The sequence below is a fragment of the Gorilla gorilla genome, chromosome 1 (assembly GCF_029281585.2).
Source record: "Gorilla gorilla gorilla isolate KB3781 chromosome 1, NHGRI_mGorGor1-v2.1_pri, whole genome shotgun sequence".
Classification (NCBI taxonomy): domain Eukaryota; kingdom Metazoa; phylum Chordata; class Mammalia; order Primates; family Hominidae; genus Gorilla; species Gorilla gorilla.
The window spans coordinates 180,599,163-180,616,414 of record NC_073224.2 but is presented as its reverse complement, the minus strand read 5'-3'; the positions used below and the strand labels follow the sequence as shown (position 1 = coordinate 180,616,414).

General features: G+C 40.8%; 1 protein-coding gene across 14 annotated transcripts in view; it reads left to right on the top strand.

The window, feature by feature from the left end:
* Positions 1 to 17,252, top strand: part of FGGY (FGGY carbohydrate kinase domain containing) — a 460,818-nt gene that overhangs the window by 71,558 nt on the left and 372,008 nt on the right. For all 14 annotated transcript variants that reach the window (XR_008671153.2, XR_008671144.2, XR_008671185.2 and 11 more), the window contains one exon: positions 10,143 to 10,231. Coding sequence is in view for 5 of the 14 variants with exons in the window: in XM_055360768.2 (XP_055216743.2) it covers positions 10,143 to 10,231 (89 nt within the window). In the remaining 9 variants the exon portion in view is untranslated. The remainder of the gene's footprint in view (positions 1 to 10,142; positions 10,232 to 17,252) is intronic.

The window sequence follows — 17,252 nt, the reverse complement described above, 5'->3', positions numbered from 1 at the left end:
TAGTTACAAGTAGAGAATTAATTCAGTAAGATTCAGGCCTTTGGCTGGGATTGTATGGGCCAGAGAGGAGGAGGGACAGAGAGATTTTTCTGCAGAACTAGACTAAAAATCCATCTATGGGGGTAATGTGCTCTTGGCCAATATGGCATTTGATGACAAAGCACTTGTGAATCAGGTAGCCTAATATAAAAAACCGCATGTGGCTGGGCACGGTGGCTCACGCCTGTAATACCAGCACTTTGGGAGGCCGAAGTGGGTGGATCACAAGGTCAGGAGTTCGAGACCAGCCTGGCCAACATAGTGAAACCGTGTCTCGGGGAGGAGCCAAGATGGCCGAATAGGAACAGCTCCGGTCTACAGCTCCCAGCGTGAGCAACGCAGAAGACGGGTGATTTCTGCATTTCCATCTGAGGTACCGGGTTCATCTCACTAGGGAGTGCCCGTGGGTGCAGGTCAGTGGGCACAGCGCACCGTGCACGAGCCGAAGCAGGGCGAGGCATTGCCTCACTCAGGAAGCACAAAGGGTCAGGGAGTTCCCTTTCCTAGTCAAAGAAAGAGGTGACAGACGGCACCTGGAAAATCGGGTCACTCCCACCCGATACTGCCCTTTTCCGACGGGCTTAAAAAAACGGCGCACCAGGAGATTATATCCTGCACCTGGCTCGGAGGGTCCGACGCCCACGGAGTCTCGCTGATTGCTGGCACAGCAGTCTGAGATCAAACTGCAAGGCAGCAGCGAGGCTGGGGGAGGAGCGCCCGCCATTGCCCAGGCTTGCTTAGGTAAACAAAGCAGCCCGGAAGCTCAACTGGGTGGAGCCCACCACAGCTGAAGGAGGCCTGCCTGCCTCTGTAGGCTTCACCTTTGGGGGCAGGGCACAGACAAACAAAAAGACAGCAGTAACCTCTGCAGACTTAAATGTCCCTGTCTGACAGCTTTGAAGAGAGCAGTGGTTCTCCCATTATGCAGCTGGAGATCTGAGAAGGGGCAGACTACCTCCTCAAGTGGGTCCCTGACCCTGACCCCCGAGCAGCCTAACTGGGAGGCACCCCCCAGTAGGGGCAGACTGACACCTCACACGGCCGGGTACTCCTCTGAGACAAAACTTCCAGAAGAACGATCAGACAGCAGCATTCGTGGTTCATGAAAAACCACTGTGCTGTAGACACCGCTGCTGATACCCAGGCAAACAGGGTCTGGAGTGGACCTCTAGCAAACTCCAACAGACCTGCAGCTGAGGGTCCTGTCTGTTAGAAGGAAAACTAACAAACAGAAAGGACATCCACACCAAAAACCCATCTGTAAATCACCATCATCAAAGACCAAAAGTAGATAAAACCAAAAAGATGGGGAAAAAACAGAGCAGAAAAACTGGAAACTCTAAAAAGCAGAGCACCTCTCCTCCTCCAAAGCATCGCAGTTCCTCACCAGCAATGGAACAAAGCTGGACGGAGAATGACTTTGACGAGCTGAGAGAAGAAGGCTTCAGACGATGAAACTACTCCGAGCTACAGGAGGAAATTCAAACCAAAGGCAAAGAAGTTAAAAACTTTGAAAAAAATCTAGATGAATGTATAACTAGAATAACCAATACAGAGAAGTGCTTAAAGGAGCTGATGGAGCTGAAAGCCAAGGCTCGAGAACTATGTGAAGAATGCAGAAGCCTCAGGAGCCGATGCGATCGCCTGGAAGAAAGGGTATCAGTGATGGAAGATGAAATGAATGAAATGAAGTGAGAAGGGAAGTTTAGAGAAAAAAGAATAAAAAGAAACGAACAAAGCCTCCAAGAAATATGGGACTATGTGAAAAGACCAAATCTACGTCTGATTGGTGTACCTGAAAGTGACGGGGAGAATGGAACCAAGTTGAAAAACACTCTCCAGGATATTATCCAGGAGAACTTCCCCAATATAGCAAGGAAGGCCAACATTCAGATTCAGGAAATACAGAGAACGCCACAAAGATACTCCTCGAGAAGAGCAACTCGAAGACACATAATTGTCAGATTCACCAAAGTTGAAATGAAGGAAAAAATGTTAAGGGAAGCCAGAGAGAAAGGTCGGGTTACCCACAAAGGGAAGCCCATCAGACTAACAGCGGATCTCTTGGCAGAAACTCTACAAGCCAGAAGAGAGTGGGGGCCAATATTCAACATTCTTAAAGAAAAGAATTTTCAACCCAGAATTTCATATCCAGCCAAACTAAGCTTCATAAGTGAAGGAGAAATAAAACACTTTACAGACAAGCAAATGCTGAGAGATTTTGTCACCACCAGGCCTGCCCTACAAGAGCTCCTGAAGGAAGCACTAAACATGGAAAGGCACAACCGGTACCAGCCACTGCAAAATCATGCCAAAATGTAAAGACCATTGAGACTAGGAAGAAACTGCATCAACTAACGAGCAAAATAACCAGCTAACATCATAATGACAGGATCAAATTCACACATAACAATATTAACTTTAAATGTAAATGGACTAAATGCTCCAATTAAAAGACACAGACTGGCAAATTGGATAAAGAGTCAAGACCCATCAGTGTGCTGTATTCAGGAAACCCATCTCATGTGCAGAGACACACATAGGCTAAAAATAACGGGATGGAGGAAGATCTACCAAGCAAATGGAAAACAAAAAAAGGCAGGGGTTGCAATCCTAGTCTCTGATAAAACAGACTTTAAACCAACAAAGATCAAGAGAGACAAAGAAGGCCATTACATAATGGTAAAGGGATCAATTCAACAGGAAGAGCTAACTATCCTAAATATATATGCACCCAATACAGGAGCACCCAGATTCATAAAGCAAGTCCTTAGAGAACTACAAAGAGACTTAGACTCCCACACATTAATAATGGGAGACTTTAACACCCCACTGTCAACATTAGACAGATCAACGAGACAGAAAGTCAACAAGGATACCCAGGAATTGAACTCAGCTCTGCACCAAGCAGACCTAATAGACATCTACAGAACTCTCCACCCCAAATCAACAGAATATACATTTTTTTCAGCACCGCACCACACCTATTCCAAAATTGACCACATAGTTGGAAGTAAAGCTCTCCTCAGCAAATGTAAAAGAACAGAAATTATAACAAACTGTCTCTCAGACCACAGTGCAATCAAACTAGAACTCAGGATTAAGAAACTCACTCAAAACTGCTCAACTACATGGAAACTGAACAACCTGCTCCTGAATGACTACTGGGTACATAATGAAATGAAGGCAGAAATAAAGATGTTCTTTGAAACCAATGAGAACAAAGAAACAACATACCAGAATCTCTGGGACGCATTCAAAGCAGTGTGTAGAGGGAAATTTATAGCACTAAATGCCCACAAGAGAAAGCAGGAAAGATCCAAAATTGACACCCTAACATCACAATTAAAAGAACTAGAAAAGCAAGAGCAAACACATTCAAAAGCTAGCAGAAAGCAAGAAATAACTAAAATCAGAGCAGAACTGAAGGAAATCGAGACACAAAAACCCCTTCAAAAAATTAATGAATCCAGGAGCTGGTTTTTTGAAAGGATCAACAAAATTGATAGACCGCTAGCAACACTAATAAAGAAAAAAAGAAGAATCAGATAGACGCAATTAAAAATGATAAAGGGGATATCACCACCGATCCCACAGAAATACAAACTACCATCAGAGAATACTACAAACACCTCTACACAAATAAACTAGAAAATCTAGAAGAAATGGATAAATTCCTTGACACATACACTCTCCCAAGACTAAACCAGGAAGAAGTTGAATCTCTGAATAGACCAATAACAGGCTCTGAAATTGCGGCAATAATCAATAGCTTACCAACCAAAAAGAGCCCAGGACCAGATGGATTCATAGCCGAATTCTACCAGAGGTACAAGGAGGAACTGGTACCATTCCTTCTGAAACTATTCCAATCAGTAGAAAAAGAGGGAATCCTCCCTAACTCATTTTATGAGGCCAGCATCATCCTGATACCAAAGCCTGGCAGAGACACAATTAAAAAAGAGAATTTTAGACCAATATCCTTGATGAACATTGATGCAAAAATCCTCAATAAAATACTGACAAACCAAATCCAGCAGCACATCAAAAAGCTTATCCACCATGATCAAGTGGCCTTCATCCCTGGGATGTAAGGCTGGTCCAATATAGGCAAATCAATAAATGTAATCCAGCATATAAACAGAACCAAAGACAAAAACCACATGATTATCTCAATAGATGCAGAAAAGGCCTTTGACAAAGTTCAACAACCCTTCATGCTAAAAACTCTCAATAAATTCGGTATTGATGGGACAGATCTCAAAATAATAAGAGCTATCTATGTCAAACCCACAGCTAATATCACACTGATTGGGCAAAAACTGGAAGCATTCCATTTGAAAACTGGCAGAAGACAGGGATGCCCTCTCTCACCACTCCTATTCAACATAGTGTTGGAAGTTCTGGCCAGGGCAATTAGGCAGGAGAAGGAAATAAAGGGTATTCAATTAGGAAAAGAGGAAGTCAAATTGTCCCTGTTTGCAGACGACATGACTGTATATCTAGAAAACCCCATTGTCTCAGCCCAAAATCTCCTTAAGCTGATAAGCAACTTCAGCAAAGTCTCAGGATACAAAATCAGTGTACAAAAATCACAAGCATTCTTATACACCAATAACAGACAAACAGCCAAATCATGAGTGAACTCCCATTCACAATTGCTTCAAAGAGAATAAAATACCTAGGAATCCAACTTACAAGGGATGTGAAGGACCTCTTCAAGGAGAACTACAAACCACTGCTCAATGAAATTAAAGAGGATATAAACAAATGGAAGAACATTCCATGCTCATGGATAGGAAGAATCAATATCGTGAAAATGGCCATACTGCCCAAGGTAATTTATAGATTTAATGCCATCCCCATCAAGCTACCAATGACTTTCTTCACAGAATTGGAAAAAAACTACTTTAAAGTTCATATGGAACCAAAAAAGAGCCCGCATCGCCAAGTCAATCCTAAGGCAAAAGAACAAAGCTGGAGGCATCACGCTACCTGACTTCAAGCTATACTACAAGTCTACAGTAACCAAAACAGCATGGTACTGGTACCAAAACAGAGATATAGACCAATGGAACAGAACAGAGCCCTCAGAAATAACGCCGCATATCTACAACTATCTGATCTTTGACAAACATGAGAAAAACAAGCAATGGGGAAAGGATTCCCTATTTAATAAATGGTGCTGGGAAAACTGGCTAGCCATATGGAGAAAGCTGAAACTGGATCCCTTCCTTACACCTTATACAAAAATTAATTCAAGATGGATTAAAGACTTAAACGTTAGACCTAAAACCTTAAAAACCCTAGAAGAAAGCCAGGCAATACCATTCAGGACATAGGCATGGGCAAGGACTTCATGTCTAAAACACCAAAAGCAATGGCAACAAAAGCCAAAATTGACAAATGGGATCTCATTAAACTAAAGAGCTTCTGCACAGCAAAAGAAACTAGCATCAGAGTGAATAGGCAACCCACAAGATGGGAGAAAATTTTTGCAACCTACTCATCTGACAAAGGGCTAATATCCAGAATCTACAACGAACTCAAACAAATTTACAAGAAAAAAACAACCCCATCAAAAGGTGGGCGAAGGACATGAACAGACACTTCTCAAAAGAAGACATTTATGCAGCCAGAAGACACATGAAAAAATGCTCACCATCACTGGCCATCAGAGAAATGCAAATCAAAACCACAATGAGATATCATCTCACACCAGTTAGAATGGCGATCATTAGAAAGTCAGGAAACAACAGGTGCTGGAGAGGATGTGGAGAAATAGGAACACTTTTACACTGTTGGTGGGACTGTAAACTAGTTCAACCATTGTGGAAGTCAGTGTGGCGATTCCTCAGGGATCTAGAACTAGAAATACCATTTGACCCAGCCATCCCATTACTGGGTATATACCCAAAGGACTATAAATCATGCTGCTATAAAGACACATGCACATGTATGTTTATTGTGGCACTATTCACAATAGGAAAGACTTGGAACCAACCCAAATGTCCAACAATGATAGACTGGATTGAGAAAATGTGGCACATATACACCATGGAATACTATGCAGCCATAAAAATGATGAGTTCATGTCATGTCCTTTGTAGGGACATGGATGAAATTGGAAATCATCATTCTCAGTAAACTATCGCAAGAACAAAAAACCAAACACTGCATATTCTCACTCATAGGTGGGAATTGAACAATGGGAACACATGGTCACAGGAAGGGGAACATCACACTCTGGGGACTGTTGTGGGGTGGGGGGAGGGGGGAGGGATGGCATTGGGAGATATACCTAGTGCTATGTGACGAGTTAGTGGGTGCAGCACACCAGCATGTCACATGTATACATAGGTAACTAACCTGCACATTGTGCACATGTACCCTAAAACTTAAAGTATAATAATAATAATAAAAAAATCCACCTAGTTTTCATCAAAAAAAAAAAAAAAAAAATGGCAGGGCGTGGTGGCATGCACCTGTGTTCCCAGCTACTCGGGAGGCTGAGGCAGGAGAATCTCTTGAACCCGGGATGCAGAGGTTGCAGTGAGCTGAGATCACACCACTACACTCCAGCCTGGCGATAGAGTGAGACTCCATCTCAAAAAAGAAAAAAAAAAAAAAACCAGAAGAAAGAAACAAAAAAAAAAACTGCATGGAATCCTCACAGATGCCTGCTGGCATCTCAAGGTAAGGGATCAGGCTTCTGGAGACATTTCCTCTCATTCAGTCCTTATTCCTCTTTGGTGGCCTATCTCCAGACTTTTCTTTTGTAGAGAAAGCAGGGAATACTGCTATCTTCCCTTCTGAGACCATGTGCATCCTTAAGAGTACCTCATACTTCCCACAACATGTTATTTCTAGTTGCTCATCCCACAAATACTTGTTGAATTACTAGACAAACTGCTCAGCTTCATCTTCCAGTTCCTCTTATGTGAGGAGTACTTCAGAGCTTATAGAGGGCTTCCACATGTATTATCTCCTTAGAGAGGAGAGGTTGGACTGGGATCTCCAGCTTTGATTGGTGACGGTTAGTGTGGTCTCAAAAAGAAAGAACGCAGGGACTCCTTGCTCCTCCTGTTCCCAGTGTCTCTTTTTGGCAAAAGGCTTGAGTTCTTTGTGACATTCTACTTGGGTTCCGTTGTCCCACAGTGGCTGGCTGTGTGGCTACAGGCTAAAAGCTGTCGTTATATAATGTCTTTAATGACCACACACAAGATCTAAAGTAGTTTTTTTTTTTTTTTTTTTTTTTGCCTGAATTTAAGAAGATTGTTGTGCTTTGGCTTGAAGCACTGGTTGTTGCTGTGGTGGTTTGGCGGTTCATATCTGGTCACTGGCCTTTGATTTCTGGAACCTTTAGAAAGAGGCTGCCTTTTCTCCTCTCCCTGACCACTGATTGCTGAAACCGCAAGACATATGGAAATAGATTTCAGGGAGTAGCCAAAAGGCATTCTGGTAGTTTGACTCACATCGTTTCAAAGGCTACCATTTTCTGACTGTGGCTTGTTAGACCCTATACAGAGATACTACTAGTTCTTAGCTGTGTTAGGAATATTTAGTATCTTTAAGTTTTGCTTGATTTAACATTAACATCTTAGAATGGGCATTCAAAGAGAAGTTTAGGGCAGGTCCCTTTCTAGACACAAGCTTTCACCTAGATGTTTAGGAAGTTAAAACAACAACAGTAACAGAGAATCAGCTTGATACTTTGCCTTTTAGATCTGAACTCTTTTGATATTGTTTTGATAGGGCCAGCACTTGGGATAGTACCATTTATCTGCTGTAAGTAGATGTTGGTGTTTATATAGTAGTGTTAGGGAAGCACTATGTAGGAGGAACTCACAGAATTCTGATAAAGGCCAGTTGTATATAAAATAGATATAATAATACCCAGGACTTTTGTGTTGCTCTAAGGAGATAACACATGTGGAAGCCGTTTATAAACTGAAGCACCCCTCATATAAGAGGAATTGGAAGGTGAAGCTGAGCAGTTTGTCTAGTAATTCAACAAATATTTATTGAGTTCCTACTGTGTGTTACCCTGCGGCAGGTACTGAAATATGCCTCTTTTGGAACTTCTGCATTGTTGCCTTTAGGTTCCCAGAGATACTCCTATGCTTATAATTCCTTTTATAGCTTTTTGGAGAGGGAGTAATAGAAACCAGGACATGGAAAGTTATCTGGATGGTAGGAAACCTTTCTTGCTAGTTCCTCTGTCTTCTTTACTATTCTGTTTTTGAAATTCTACCTCTTCAGGTGTTTGACAGAAAATGGCCACTTCATGCTTTTCAAGTTTATCTCACCTCCAGTTCCATTCATAGGCAGAAGTGAAACGGTTCCATTTGGGTCCTGATTCTAAGTTCTTGGGAGAAGAAATCTGGTTGGTACAACTAGGTCACATGTCTAAACCTGGTCCAACCAAGTGCTTGTAGTAAGGGGATGAGAGTTAAGTAGTTTCTGCTTGGCAGCTGAGGGTCCTTTCAGTTGGGGTGGAGAAGAGGAGACAATCATCCAATATCATGGTGAACATGACTGACAAGATCCTTGACCTCACAGAACTTATAGTCAGTCTGTCAGGAAAGACTTTTGTATTAGTCTGGTCTTACACTGCTAATAAAAACATACCCGAGACTGGGTAATTTATAAAGGAAAGAGATTTAATTGACTCACAGTTCAGCATGGCTGGGGAGGCCTCAGGAAACTTACAATCATGGCGGAAGGAGAAGCAAACACGTCCTTCTACATTTGGTGGCAGGAGAGAGAAGTGCAGAGTGAAAGCAGGGGAAGCCCCTTATAAAACCATGAGATCTTATGAGAACTCACTTGCTATCATGAGAACAGCATGGAGGTAACCACTCCCATGATTCAATTACCTCCTACAGGGTACCTCCTATGACACTTGGGGATTATGGGAACTACAATTCAAGATGAGATTTGAGTGAAGACACAGCCAAACCATATCAACATTACACAAATGATTGTGGGGGTGGTATGGGTTGTATGACAACTAGACCTAAACTAACAATATGACTTACCGGCTTTGATTTCCAGGAGATCCTGGAAACCCCCTCAAGGAATGGTGGTGTGTAGGGTTAACCAAATGAGGAAGGGGATGATGTTGATCCTGGGAGGGCACAGGGTGGTGGGTGAGGAATGAATGTTTTAGGCAGAAGTGGTAAAGGAAAGAAAATGCCCAGCAGTAAGGAAAAACCTGGCCATTTTGCAATACAGAGAACCAAATCTTTAAAATGTACAATGGCTTGCTTATGTGGCCATTCTCTTTGACTTAGACTGGAAGTTCTTTGAGGGCAGGGACTATCATCTTTTTTCTATTGCCTTTGTAACCAGTTGGCATGTGGAGAATTTTATATGGCAGGGGATATTTAGTTTCATTGGGCAGTTTCTGAGTACAGCTTCTTTCCAGCTTATATCTGCTCTGAAATCTTATATGTCCATCACCATTCACTGGGAAGATGGATTGCATACCTTACAGACTGTGCTTTTGATATGGTTTGGCTGTGTCCCCACCCAAATTTCATCTTCAATTGTAGCTCCCATAATTCTCTCATGTTGTGGGAGGGACCTGGTGGGAGATAATTGAATCATGAGGGCAGTTTTCCCCATGCTGTTCTCGTGGTAGTGAGTAAGTCTCACAAGATCTGATGGTTTTATAAGAGGTTTTCCCTTTCTCTGGGCTCTCATTTCTCTCTGTGGTCTGCTGCCACGATTGTGAGGCCTCCCCAGCCACGTGAAACTGTGAGTCCATTAAACCTATTTTTCTTTATAAATTACCCAGTCTCGGGTATGTCTTTATCAGCAGTGTGAAAATGGACTAACACAGCTTTCTATCCTTCCAGGTTGGCAAAGAGGGTTTTAAGGGAAATTACGGTCATTTTTGGAAGGATCAAGCATTGTCAGTTTTTCTTTCCTGTATAAGTACTGCTTTTATATTATTCCTACCCCCACCAGGCTCCTGAACAGATGTTTCAATGGGCATTGTTGGCCATGCTTTTGTTTTGAAAAATTTGAAACATTATTGAAAGAGGAGATGGTAGAAAAACCCCCTAATTGATTCTAATATATATTTAATTTGGCAGAACTTGAGAGAGACTTGCTGGGATAAGGCGGGACATTTCTTTGATCTCCCAGACTTCTTATCGTGGAAGGCAACAGGTGTCACAGCACGGTATGTTAATTACAAGTTGGATTGTGTTTGCGTTCTTCCATTCTTGGATGTCTGTATATATATTGCTTTCTTAACTCTCTTTGACTGGATATACTTTTGGTACATCTGCATGTGATTTTGCATACATGAAACATCTTGAATCTATCTTCGACCTCCACTGCACATGCCCCAACACTGTTGTTCCTAAGAGCCCTGGAATGTGAGTATCCAAGGTGAAGACCATTCATTAAAATTGGTCATATTTGAAGGAGATATGAAAAATCCAGAGTGAAATGTGGGTTTTTCCAAAGGCACTTTTTACATGATGAATAAAAGGAAAAAATAAACACACACACACACACACACACACACACACACACACACACACACACACAAACAGTCATGCATTCCTTAAGGACAGGGATACATTCAGAGAAATGTGTTGTTAGGCGATTTCATTATTGTTGCAAACATCATAGAGTATACTTTCACAAATCTAGATAGTGTATTCTACTACATACCTAGGCTGTATGGTATACCCTATTGCTGCTTGGCTACAAACCTGTAGAGCATGTTACTGTACTGAATACTGTAGGCCATTGTGCACAATGGTACTTATTTGTATATCTAAACATAGAAAAGATATCATAAAAATACAATGTAAAAGATAAAAAGTAGTATACTCATATAGGGCACTTACAATGAATGAAACTTGCAGGACTAGAAGTTTCTCTGGGTGAGTTAGTAAGTGAGTGGTGATTGAATGCAGAGGCCTAGGATATTACTGTACACTTCTATAGACTTTATAAACACTGTACCTGTAGGCTACACTAAATTTATTTTAAAAATTTGTTTAATAATTGTCCTTTGCTTACCGTAACATTTTTTACTTCATAAACTTTTAAACTTTTTGACTTTTTTGTAATAACACTTATCTTAAAACACAAACACATTATACAGCTGTACAAATATATTTTCTTTGTATTCTTATTCAATATGCTTTTTTCTTTTTCATTATACTTTAAGTTCTAGGGTACATGTGCACAACTGGCAGGTTTGTTAATTATGTATACATGTGCCATGTTGGTGTGCTGCACCCATTAACTCGTCATTTACATTAGGTATATCTCCTAATGCTATCCCCCCCCGCCCCACCCCACAACAGGCCCCAGTGTGTTATGTTCCCCTTCCTGTGTCCATGTGTTCTCATTGTTCAATTCCCACCTATGAGTGAGAACGTGTGGTGTTTGGTTTTTGGTCCTTGTGATAGTTTGCTGAGAATGATGGTTTCCAGCTTCATCTGTGTCCCTCCAAAGGACATGAACTCATCCTTTCTTATGGCTGCATAATATTCCATGGTGTATATGTGCCACATTTTCTTAATCCAGTCTATCATTCATGGACGTTTGGGTTGATTCCAAGTCTTTGCTATTGTGAATAGTGCCACAATAAACATACATGTGCATGTGTCTTTATAGCAGCATGATTTATAATCCTTTGGGTATATACCCAGTAATGGGATGGCTGGGTCAAATGGTATTTCTAGTTCTAGATCCCTGAGGAATCACCACACTGACTTCCACAATGGTTGAACTAGTTTGCAGTCCCACCAACAGTGTAAAAGTGTTCCTATTTCTCCACATCCTCTCCAGCACCTGTTGTTTCCTGACTTTTTAATGATCGCCATTCTAACTGGTGTGAGATGATATCTCATTGTGGTTTTGATTTGCATTTCTCAGATGGCCAGTGATGATGAGCATTTTTTCATGTGTCTTCTGGCTGCATAAATGTCTTCTTTTGAGAAGTGTCTGTTCATATCCTTTGCCCACTTTTTGATGGGGTTGTGTTTTTCTTGTAAATTTGTTTGAGTTCTTTGTAGATTCTGGATATTAGCCCTTTGTCAGATGAGTAGATTGCAAAAATTTTCTCCCATTCTGTAGGTTGCCTGTTCACTCTGATGGTAGTTTCTTTTGCTGTGCAGAAGCTCTTTAGTTTAATGAGATCCCATTTGTCAATTTTGGCTTTTGTTGCCATTGCTTTTGGTGTTTTAGACATGAAGTCCTTGCCCATGCCTATGTCCTGAATGGTATTGCCTGGCTTTCTTCTAGGGTTTTTATGGTTTTGGTTCTAACATGTAAGTCTTTAATCCATCTTGAATTAATTTTTGTATAAAGTGTAAGGAAGGAATCCAGTTTCAGCTTTCTCCATATGGCTAGCCAGTTTTCCCAGCACCATTTATTAAATAGGGAATCCTTTCCCCATTGCTTGTTTTTCTCAGGTTTGTCAAAGATCAGATGGTTGTAGATATGCAGCATTATTTCTGAGGGCTCTGTTCTGTTCCATTGGTCTATATATCTGTTTTGGTACCAGTACCATGCTGTTTTGGTTACTGTAGCCTTGTAGTATAGTTTGAAGTCAGGTAGCTTGATGCCTCCAGCTTTGTTCTTTTGGCTTAGGATTGTCTTGGCAATGCGGGCTTGTTTTTGGATCCATGTGAGCTTTAAAGCAGTTTTTTTCCAATTCTGTGAAGAAAGTCATTGGTAGCTTGATGGGGATGGCATTGAATCTATAAATTACCTTGGGGGGTATGGCCATTTTCACAATATTGATTCAATAAGCTTTTTTCTATTAACTTTTTTTTCACTTTTTAAACTTTTTTGTTAAAAGCTGAGATACAAACATACACATTATCCAAGGCCTACACAGGGTCAGGATCATCAAGATGTCACTAGGTGATAGGAATTTTTTAGCTCCATTAATATCTTATGGGACCACTGTCATATATGCAGTCTGTTATTGACTGGAATGTCATTGTGTGATGTATAACTCGTGTGTGTGTGTGTGTGTGTGTGTGTGTGTGTGTATTTTGGCCTCTAATATTAACTAGGAGATACATTTTTCAAGGAAGCTGATTTAACTGGATGGATGTGTTATGTACTTGTTTGCTTTTTATGTAAATGTACCTCAGTTATCCCATACTGTAGAAGTATATATGTTGAAGTCAACAACTATTTTTCAGTAAGTTATGAATGTTAAAAATAGAGCATATGCTACACAATAGAGACTTGTATAAAATACTCATTGAGTGTGAAATTGTGGCTACTATAATTAACAGAGTGAGTGTATGTGTGGGGTTATATAGACAGGTTGGACATGAAATCTTCAAGTATGACGAGCCTCTTGTCATGATGACCTCACATTTAAGGAGATGCCTAAGGTCAAGGCAGGTCTTCTCATCTTGAAAAAGATTTAGAATCTGGGTTGAACAAACCTGTGAAGAAGGGAATCATTTCCCAGAGGATAGATAAACCTCTAGTAATTAGGGAGGCAGGTATTGTATCTTAAAATCAGCTTATTCAGAGAGGGGTCAGATCTTACCCTCTTTCCTTCTTGTTTGAATTCAAGGGAAGCCGGAAATAGCAGTACCATTTCTCCTATCTCATTCTTTTTTGTAGTGAGTTGATAGGGTGTGATAATTCAGCAGCGGGGGCTTCCAGCAGGGAGACAGCAGAGAACATTTCAGAAGCATGTCATTCTTAATGTCAGCAACCCTGAACCTCCTTGCGGTGAAACAATCATTAGCCAAAGGTCCTGGGGCAGAGAGAAGCATATGCTTGTGAAAATGGCCTCTGCAAACCTCAGGTACATGCCATCTCTGGCAGGAGGTCCCTGGAGGAGTGGTCTCAACTTTACCCTGGAAGGTGTAATTAGTCACCATTATGGTTATCATCAGTGGGGAGGGCAGTGTGTAGGTGAGGATATCATCTTGGGCATTCCTCTTTGGGTGTGATGTTAATTGTTCAAAGTTATTTCTGAGAGAATCTTTCTCTAGGTTTTTTCCTCATTGTACATCCGTGAAAGAAATGTTTTGATCATTTTGGCCAAATGGTCTTGTTTGTTAGTCAAGCAGTGCTAGTTGTCATGTGTATGGGCAATACCCCATTGGCCTGCAAATCCAGAGGACTCAAAGCTGGAACAAGAGATGGAGGAGAACATGGCTTTCCTTCTCTTTTTCTTTGATATTTTACTCAGCGCTTTGACTGCCTCCCTGATTCTTTCTGATGGCTCTGGGTATTCTGTGTCCCATTTCCTGGTTTCCGGTGCCATATTCAGGCACCAAGGAGAGGGCTTTTTGAAGTTAGCTGTGGCTCAGATAAAGTGCAGTGGCATGCATACACACGGTGGACTAACAATATGACTTACCGGCTTTGATTTTGCCACACTAGTTGTGTGACCTTGGGCAAGTCTCTTCCCTTCTTTGATTGTCACTCTTTTTGTCTATAGCATGGGGATTGTTATATCTATCTTGCAAAGTTCTTGTGAGAATCCTATTAAAGCAATTTTTCCAAATTAGTTGGAGTATAGGAATTACCTGAATGATTTGTTCAAAACATGTATCCCCAGGTCTTCTAGTTTTTCAGCCTAATGAATCAGAATCTCCATGGGAGATGTGGGAATTTGTATGTTAACAAGTGCCTAGGTAGTATATGATCAGGTAACTTTGGACAACACTGCCTAACAGAATATACATGAAGGTAGGATGTGACTCTGAGTGAGAGATTGGAAGTGTTTTAAAGGCCTAATGAATTTTTTGAATTTAAAAGTTGTAAACAAAAAATACAATTCTAAGGCCCCCCGCCATCTGAATGGACCCCTTCTCTTGGCCAAAGGCATTCCAAATTTAACCTGAAAAACCAGTTCAGGCCATGATGGGAAGGGTGTGGGTAAGACATTCCCCCTTATGCAGTCCTCCCTTTTGGAATTCAGGACAAGCCAACCAATACTAACATCAACAAACCTTAAGTCTCATAAGAAATGTTTACAGTCTATTCTCTCTGAAGCCTGCTAAGTGGAGGCTTCATCTGCATATTAAAACCTTGGTCTCCACAACTCCTTATCCTAACCCAGACATTCTTTTCTATTGATAATAACACTTTCAACCAATTGTCAATCAGAAAATTTTTAAATCTACCTACGATCTGGAAGCCCCTGCTTTGAGTTTTCTCACCCATCCGGATCAAATCAGTATTAACCTTACATGTATTGATTGATGTCTTGTGTCTCCCTAAAATGTATAAAAGCAAGCTGTGCCCCGACCACCTTGAGTACTTTCCATCAGGACCTCTTGAGGCTGTGTCACGGGTGCATCCTTAACCTTGGGAAAATAAACTTTCTAAATTGATTGAGATTTGTCTCAGATACTTTTGGGTTCACAAAGTGGAGGGCGTCTTGTTAACTTATCAGAACATGCTTGGGGGCTTCTAGCCTTGCCTTTGACAATCTCAAACCTTGAGGAAGCAGAAAGTTTAATGCTCAGAAATGATTTATTGGCTGTCTAATCATCCCTGCCATTTTTATTGGCGGTGACACTCATGACTCATTCTATTTTCATTAGTATAAATTAATCATCCCGTTCCCCCACCCACCCCATACTTGTGAGCACCTTCAGAGCCTCCCTTCCCATTTCCCTCTCTTCCAGAGAGCAAAGCCTTTGGACCTTGGGTACCAGGTTCCTCTTGCAAAGGTGGTTGCCCTTTCCCTTGGCCCACTTACAGCTTGCATCTGTGTTTCTCTCTCTTATTTACTCAATATTTCTGCCTTCTCTATTTCTACTTGCATATCAAGGTGAAACAAGGAACCCCTCTGAGCTTCCTTGATTGTAGATGGAAATAATGACAACACCTGCTCCATGGGGTTATTGTAGAGAAAGCTTCTAACACAATGCTGAGAAAGCTTTTTACAGGTATTAGCGATTTCATTTAGTTCCCTTTCTCTATCAGTTTTGGCAATGAGTCTTTACATTAAGCATAGAGGAAAGAGGGAAATCCTTGTGGTCAGACTGATCTGGTTTCAGTGTCTCCATCATGTGCTGTCTGTAAGAACCTGGAGCAAATTATTTACCTCCCTGAGCCTTATTTCCTCATCCATAAGCTCTCTCAGGGCTATTAAAACAGTTCTCTGGGTAAAACCTCTAACTGTTTTTACACAATAAAGGGTTCTTTTAATAAAAAAAAATCCACATTGTCTGTTCTCTTTTCTAGAGTAAGGAAGATGAGGGTCTGAATTTGAATATGCCAATTCCAAAAAAACTTTGGGTAATAAAACACCAACTTGGCATCCTCTGGGCCAAGGAGAGATTGAAATTTGGTGTTTATTTGGCTCTTACATGTGATTATTTTGGGAGGCTTTGGGGAAAATGAGTGCCAAAAAGGCTAGAGGGTCTTTTTTAAAAATACGTTTTAGTAGAGTCAAGACTAACAAGTGATTGAATTTCACCCTGTCTTAAAGCTTTCAAACTTGTTTTTGGCAATGACAGTGTGTAAGAACACCTCCTCCCCTTTCTCTCTTCCTTCTCCATTTTCCTCTCCTCTCTTTCAGGTTTTATTTTTGTTTTTTTACCCATTCTCCCCTTTTATTGTTCTCATCCTCCGAAATATGGCAGCTACTTTTCTTTATCTGGGTCACTGAGAAAATCACCATTTGGCCCATGATTAGTTTGTAATTCAGCTCCATTCTTTTTCTTATATTAATGAAAATAATTATTGCTATTTTTGTTAATAATAATAATGGTAATTATCACTTATTGAGTGCCTTTCCTTTATCTGTGCTAGGCATATTTAGCAAATGTTAACTCTGTTAGTCCTCATGACCATCCTTACAGCACGTGGTGTCATTACCGCTTTGCAATTCAAGAACTGAAGCAGAATGCTTTAGTAATTTGCCACATTCTTGCTATTAAGTGGGTTACTGTCTACAATTTTGATGACATGAGAAATGGGAAGTCAAACATTTGAATAGTAGAAATTTTTTAATAGTCAGAAAAATATATGTATAAATTCTCCCTCTAAAGAGATTTGAGGTGACTAATAATATAAGAAAGAGTCGTACAAAATAGAAAAAAATCAGAATGGAGTGAAAATAATTATAAGATAACTGAGCTGAAGCTAAGAGCTTTAGAGAACCTTTAGAGAATTCATAATTACTAATAAATTTGTTTCCAAGCTTCCTAGTGGCCAAAGCAAAGACAGAGTTTGATCAAGAT